Below are 7,394 nucleotides of genomic sequence, written 5' to 3' on the forward strand. Positions count from 1 at the left end.
CCACCATGCTCCCTTGGGGTCCCCCAATCCCCACCAGTCACCCCCCACACACCAGGGCCCCGCCAGTCAGCACCACTGAGGCTGATTAACAAAAACACATCAAATTCTTTTACTTCTGAAGTCTCCCCTTTAAGGGGAGCCAGAAAATAGAACATTCTTTTTTGGAGGGAAGGGGATTTAATTTAAAAAACCAAAAACCCCAAACCAAAAAACTATAATTAGTCAAATACTGATCTCAGGCCCTGTGTGCGGTGGGCCCAGTCCTTGGCTGGTCACACCCCTGCAGCAGCCCCGCCTCACCCCAGGGGCTGGGGTGGCACCAGGAGGGCCGCGGGGGGAGGTCAGCGGGCCCCTGCCCAGCCCTCCTCCACGGGCGGGTGTCACCACTGCAGGAAGTCCCGGATGAGCTTCCAGAGCTTGGTGACCCACAGGTTGACGCCCAGGTCCATCAGGTACTGGATCTCGGGCGTGAGCATGCGCCGACAGAGCTGCGCGTGCCGCCGCCCAATGCTCTTCTTGAGGTTGTAGCCCAGGATGGATTTGGTGCCCAGCGGCTGCCAGGGCTGCATGGCCGAGTCCTGGATGGCGGTGGCGTCCACCGCGTGGCCACCGTCTATGCAGATGCGGCGCATGCGTTCGTTGGCGCGCCTCAGGGCGGCCACCTCGCGGGCCATGCGCTTGTGCCCAAAGGCCTCCACCTTGCGCCAGAAGCTGGCATTGAAGTGGCGGTAGAGGCGGGCGTCCAGCACGTTCCAGGCTGTGGCGCGCTGGTACAGCTCGCCGGAGAGGCGCGGCACTGCCGAGGCGCGGCGGGCATTGAGCTTGAAGTAGAGCACGTCCTCCAGCTCCCAGCACAGCAGGTCCTTGAGCAGCACCAGCGACTCGTCGAAATACTCCTGCAGGAGCACGAGGTGGAAGCGGCGCTCCACCTCCAGGATGTGCTCCTGCACCTGCGGGCTGCCGGGGTCCAGGTCGCTGTCGTAGCCCAGGTCGAAGAAGAGCAGGTTGCGGAGGTAGTGGGCGTTGTAGCCGTGGGGGTCGTAGTAGCGGTCTGGGTCCTGCAGGAACTCGGCCAGCTTGTCGCGGCCCGAGAGTTTCCACGTGAAGGGCACCACGGAGCCGAAGTAGTGGAAGGAGGACTCGAAAAGGCGGGCGGGGTCGCGGAGCACAGTGATGAAGGTGGCGTTGGGCGGCACCAGGCCCCGGACCTCGTCGTAGTGGAAGCGCATGTGGTTGCAGATGATGTTGAAGCAGGCCCCAGGCCGGTAGTCCTGCACCAGGCTGCGTGCGAAAAAGGCCGGGTAGTCGAAGTCGTTTCGGCCGTTGGGGAAGGCGAACTTGAGCCCGTGCTTCTGGCCGAAGCGGAACAGGATGTTGAGCAGCGTGCTGCTGGCCGTCTTGTGCGTCTTCATGAACACGATGTCGTGCCTCGGCTGGCAGCCTCCCGCCGAGCCGTTGGCCGGCGTCGGTGCCTCTGGCCCACTCAGGGCCGGGGAGCAGGGTGCTGAGCCCTCGGGGGTCCTGCTGGGGATGGAGTGGTGGCAGAGCCTCAGGACTTAGCACCCCGGGTCCTGCTACCCCAGGTCTAGAGAGCGGGCTGCTGGGGGTGGGTGTGTGGCAGGGGAGCCCAGGGACCAGATGGGCCTGCGTTCAGGCTGCAAGGCCTAGGTCAGTTGTTTGGCTTCTCTGGCCTTACTTTCCTCATCTGTGAAACAGGGACAACAAGCCTGTTCGTGGTGTTGCTGTGAGGACAATAACACGTCTCATTCATGGCCACTATTAAGTACATTTATCATGAATTAGCATTAGGTAGGACCACATGAAACTTTGCAGGCCGAAAATGGTCAGTTATTAGCAGTTTCCTCTAGTTCAACTTAATACCTCCAATTAAGGGCACAGGCTGTGCTGCAGCCTGGGCAGAACAGCCCTGTGGGGAGGTGGGGTGGACTCATGGTTAGGAGCCAGGCTTGGAGGCAGACAGACCCCAGTTTGAATCCAGGCCTGTGCCAGCTGTGTGCTCTTGGACAGATCCTCCCCACCTCCTGGCCCCATTGGAGCCCACCGTGCAGATGGTGTTATTTGATTCTTACGCTCCATGTCAGGTTCTGTTACTATACCCACTTCACAGATGAGGACACTGAGGCCTAGGGTTCCACAGGGTGTTCTGCTCTCAGTGGGATTTCTGCCTGGCACAGCATGATGCAGGGCACAGGGTGGCCACCCAGGAGGTAACCGTGATCATGGGGGCAGGAGTCAACCCTCCCCCACCCCCAGCCCTCGGCTGCCCAGCAGGGCCACTCACGTGGAGGCCAGGCCAGTGTGCAGCGGGGGGACGGCGTAGGAGTACAGCAATAGCAGGAAGCTGGTGAAGAGTGCTCCCAGCACAAGCCCCTTGGCCATGGATTCCCAGCGCTTCTTCTGTGGCAGCGGCATCTCAGACACCTGTGGGGAGTACAGAGCAGGGAAAGCATTAGGGGTCTGGCCGCAGGGAGCCCCCACCACCATCTCAGGCCTGGCTGGCTTGAGAGGCAGCCTTCCACATTGGGACCTGCCTTTGCCAGCTCTGTGGCACCCCAGCAGGTCCAGACAGGGACAGAAAGACACGGGGCTGCAGATGGACCCGCTGGGCAAAGCCAATGCAAAGAGAGGCTAGGGAGTGTGGCAGGGAGAAGGTTCTGCTGCCTGGTTCGGTTTTAACTTTTAAGCTGAGTGGTGGGTACATGGGTATTCATTCGTTTATTTTTTACACCTTTTGGGGCTTCATAATGAAATCATGTTCTAAGTAAAAAGGAAAAGAAGACCCTTTCCCAGTGCTCTGTCCCCCCAGGCCTGGGGCCAGGTTTGTCCACAGGGAGGGGCCTGGGCCTGAATCCCTCACCTTTCAGAAGGCCCAGCCAGCCCACCTGTCCCCCATGCCATGCTTCCCAGCTGCCCAGTGAGGGGCCAAGGCTCCTCATCTCTCCTTACTGGCCCCCGTGCCCATGGGGTCTGCAGGGGAGCCAGATGGAGAAACTGAGGCTCAGAGCGAGGAAGGAGAGGGCTCAGATCACACAGCCAGCCCGGCCTCTGCCCACATGCCCATCTTTTCTCCAACTGCCAGCAGGCAGGGTTAACCGGGTAAGTACGAATTTCAGATAAACAACAAATAGGGACTTCCCTGGTGGCGCAGTGGTTAAGAATCCGCCTGCCAATGCAGGGGACACGGGTTCGAGCACTAGTCTGAGAAGATCCCACATGCCACAGAGCAACTAAGCCCGTGTGCCACAACTACTGAACCTGCGCTCTAGAGCCCGCGAGTCACAACTACTGAGCCCGTGTGCCACAACTACTGAAGCCCACGTGCCTGGAGCCCGTGCTTCACAGCAAGAGAAGCCACCACAATGAGAAGCCTGCACACCGCAATGAAGAGTAGCCCCTGCTCATGCAACTAGAGAAAGCCCACGTGCAGCAACAAAGACCCAAAGCAGCCAAAGATAAATAAGTAAAAATTTTTTAAAAAACCACAACAAATAAAACTTTTTTTAGTATACACGTGTCCCAAATATTGCCAGGGATATAGTTATACTAAAAATTATTCAATATGTCTCTGAATATCAAATTTAACTAGATGTCCTGTTTTTTTTGTTTGTTTTCAGTTTGGGGGGTAGTAGGTTTTAGGTCTAACTGTGGCGACCCTGTCGGCAGGGGGCTGAGGCCTGAGCTGTAATGGGGGCAGTTCAGGCTAAGCCATGGGGGGTCCAGGAGAGAGCTGGGACTTGGGAGCCTTCCCACCGCCCCTTAGCTGCAAAGCCAAGGTCCAAAACTTTCCACTGCTGCTGTGGTGCATGCTGCACTAGGCCCTGGGCCCCAGAGGCCAAGAGAGATCACGCGTGCTGCCCCGTGATCACACGCATGGCACGTCACCACTGACCCTGCGGCCAGAGGTCAGCCAGTCAGCCTGGAGGAGGACCCCATGTAATTCCCCCTGGAAAAGTGACCGGAGGCACCCACAAACCTTTCCCAGAGAATGGGTACTCCAGGTCTGCCTGACCAGTCCCTGAGTTTTCCGCTTCTCATCTAGAAAGTTGTCCTCACAGGAAAGGACATGAAGAAGAAATTTGCAGAGGAAGGAACTATATAAGAGGGAATTTGACTTCCCTGGTGACAATGACATCTCTCTGTTCACTCTTAGGTGGGCAAGGTGGACAGGGTCAAGGGTGGACGAGAGTGTGAGAGAGTTTCCGGTACTCCTATCAAAGGAGGAAGGTACAAGCTCTTGCAATTCCAACTATTCTGCAAAAACACTTGGGCAAAGTCACCCACGCAAGGGTGTTCATGGCGGTTTGGTCAGAAAAAAGTTAGAAACAACCTTAGTGTCCATCAGCAGGGCACCTGTTCCAGAAACCAAGGCCCCTTCCCAGATGGAGGCATCTGTATCCGCTTTACAAAAAAAAAAAAATAGGAAAAGAAAAAGAAACAAGGTGGAGCTGAGTGGACTGGCTCGAAAACACACCATGATCTACTAATGTGGAAAAAGAAAGTTCTGGAACACTATGCCCCCAGATCCATATAGGCAATAGGTAAATATACATAGGCCCAGAAAGAAACCACTGTAGGGGCATATTCTAAGTTTTAACAGTGGTATTCTCTGCATAGCTGGGGGAGGGGTATAAAAGGTAATTGTTTTCTATATTATACATTTCTGTAAGGGTGGCATTTTTTTTAAGGAGCATGTATTACTTTTAATCAGAAAAAGGCAATAACATGTATTTACTACATTTGAATAATAGATAAAGTTTGCGAGGTGGGGAAAGTCAGCTAGCGAAGGTCTGGTCATGAAGAGGCCTCAGGAGAAGGGAGGGCCCACCTGGAAGCCCCGGGCCTGTGTTTCAACCACAGGAACCCCTTGGGGCCTCAGTTTCTCATCTGTTAAGTGGGGAAGCTGGTAGTGCTGGCTTTTCCTGAGATGGGGCTGGCAAAACGACTAGCGCATAGTTATCGCTCAAAGACTGTGGGGACCTGCTCCGGGTTCCTGTCTTTGTCGCCCTCAGGGTGGGCTCCCCCTGAACAAGGAGTGGCTGCCCCCACCCCGACCAAGCACAAACCTGCCCCCTGCCTCAAGTGACCCCACCAGCCTCCTGTTCTTCAGGGGTCCCAGCAAATATCAGGACAGAGCCCTGGGCCGGGCCAGAGCCTCAGATGTGAGCCCCAACCCTGAGTGGGGCCCTGGGCTTCAGTTTCTCTGACTTTAAAATGGGGAGGGGTTCGGATTGCTGCCCTCTAAAAAACCCCGGGGCCCTCCCCTGCCCCAGGAGCCCCACTCACCAGGCACTTTCTGGAACTCTGGGAGGCAGTTGGCAAGGCTCTGGGTGCAGGTCAGGCAGCAGGGGGCGGACCAGCCTCCCAGGACCACCAATCAGGCTCTGCCTGGCCCCGCCCAGGACCGCCCCCTTGACCCCCATCCCTGCTTCCCTCATTTATTTGTTCATTCCCCCACTTTGGCTTCCTCAAAACCAGCCGGGCCCTGCCCTACTAGGTGCTGGGCCCTGGGCCCTTTACACCCTCTGGTTTCACTTTTGAGCCCTGCTATGAGCCAGGCCCTGGGATGGGGTCTCCTCCAGAGCATCTCACTGACTCCACCCAGCTATCCTGGGAGGCAGACCCCACTGTCACATCCATTTTGCAGATGGGGAAACCAAGGCTCTGGGAGGTGATGTGACTTGCCCAGGGTCGCAAGGCAGCGGGCAGGGCTGGGATTCGAGTTCAGGTCTGTTGGCCTGCAATGTGCATCTTCCCATTTGTCCATGGCGGCCTCTGCCTGGCATGTCCCAGGCCCAGCCCAAGCCTGTGGGGAGGAGGGTGTGCACAGCTGGATGTTCCATTACAGAAGGCTGAGGCTTGCAGGCAGCTGATGGTCCCAGGTCTAAGTCCATGGGGTACCAGGGACAATCTCAGCCTGGCCCGAGCCTCATGGCCTGTAGCCTGGAAGACAGTGCAGCAGGGAGTCTGAGGCTTAGAAACGGCAGAGCCACCATCAAGGTCACACAGTGCAGCAGTAGCAAAGACAGGGCCAGAACTTGAGTCTTTTTCCTCTGTTATGGTGATAACAGTCCCAGGCACTCAGGGCAGACCATCCCCCCTCCCTAGCTCACCCTATCTATTCCTCTCCTTCTGGGTTACCCTAGCCATATCACCCTCCGTCTGTGCCAACGGCTGGCTCCAGGCCAGGCCCAGCAATCCTCCTGTTTGGCTGGACCAGCGCACTCCAGGGAACAAAGGAGAAACAGGACTCATCCTCCACAGCATGCATACGGGGAAACCGAGCCCGGGATGGTGAACCTTCTGGCCTAGAGCATCACCACCAGGCAGGCCTCAGTCCCAGGGTGTCCTGCTCCCCCCAGGGGCCCGTGCGCGGGACAGAGGAAGACACACTCACCTCCGGCCGTGTCTGGATGCCCCTTTCCTCTCCCTGACTGAGCCACATCTGACTCCCCGGCTGCCTCTGCGGTCACTGGGAAACAGGAACGCTCCAATGACACCCAGGAGTGTGCTGGCTGGCTCCCTCATGCTCTAGTGGGTGTGAATATTCATGAGTTCCCTCCCTGGGGAGAGCAGGTGGCATGTCCCTGTACCCTGCAGGTGCTGCCCTGGCCCTCTGCCCCCTGGGTGGTCCCCAACCCTCTCTGGACCTCAGCAGCCAGGTAGCTCCTTCATCCAAGGGCTCAGCAAGGTCCCTGGTGTCCTTGGGCCAAGGACAAGCAGCCGCAGAGCCCGGCAGAGAGCCTGGGACTGGCTTGAAGGCCACGGGAGGGACAGGGAGGCAGGTGAGTTTGGGGAAGCTAATTTCTCCTCCAATCACATCTCATTTAAGTCTCACAGCTACCCTATGAGTCAAGTACCACCGTTAGCCACTCCCCAGGTAAAGACCAAAGCTCAGAGAGGTGAACTCACCTGTCCAAGGTCACACAGTTAGCAAAGAGCAGACAGAACCAGAGTCAAAACAGGGACTTACCAAACTCTAGGGCTTAAAGATGCCAAGACACAACCTGAGACCAAGGTTTGTCTAAAACCTGTGAGAGCCCAGAGAGCAAGCACCTCAACCTGGAAGGCCCCCTGGAGGAAGAGTACCTGACCAGGGCTGGGAGGTACTGAGTCTGATGAGATTCCACCTCTCTGACCTCCAAATCCTTCATCAAAGAAGTACAGTACGGAATCCTGCCTGTCCTGCCTCCACCCTGTGTGAGGGATGGTGGCACCGGACACCCTGGACCAGCCTTGAGGGATTTGGGCCGATCAGAGATGCTGATCCTTCCCAAGGTCTCCGTAGGAAGAGGCAGTTCTAGGGGCCAGAGGCCCTCAGGCTCAGCCCAGGCACTGGAATCTCTCGCATCCTGTTCTTAGCTGGGTTCAGGTCT

The 7,394-nt window shown here is 57.0% G+C and overlaps 1 protein-coding gene across 2 annotated transcripts; it reads right to left on the reverse strand.

The window, feature by feature from the left end:
- Window positions 1-380: 380 nt before the first annotated feature.
- Window positions 381-6,463, reverse strand: GAL3ST1 (galactose-3-O-sulfotransferase 1; the record flags this gene model as incomplete). 2 transcript variants are annotated; one of them, XM_079717604.1, is made up of 3 exons in its annotated part: window positions 381-1,521; window positions 2,303-2,442; window positions 6,416-6,463. In XM_079717604.1, 3 exons carry the CDS (start codon window positions 6,461-6,463, stop codon window positions 381-383), a joined length of 1,329 nt encoding a protein of 442 aa, XP_079573730.1. The 2 variants fall into 2 exon arrangements, with proteins under 2 accessions (XP_079573730.1, XP_079573731.1); XM_079717605.1 differs by lacking the exon at window positions 6,416-6,463 and having other exon boundaries at window positions 381-1,524; window positions 2,303-2,433.
- Window positions 6,464-7,394: the final 931 nt, after the last annotated feature.

This window comes from Hyperoodon ampullatus (assembly GCF_949752795.1).
Source record: "Hyperoodon ampullatus genome assembly, chromosome: 13".
NCBI lineage: Eukaryota > Metazoa > Chordata > Mammalia > Artiodactyla > Ziphiidae > Hyperoodon > Hyperoodon ampullatus.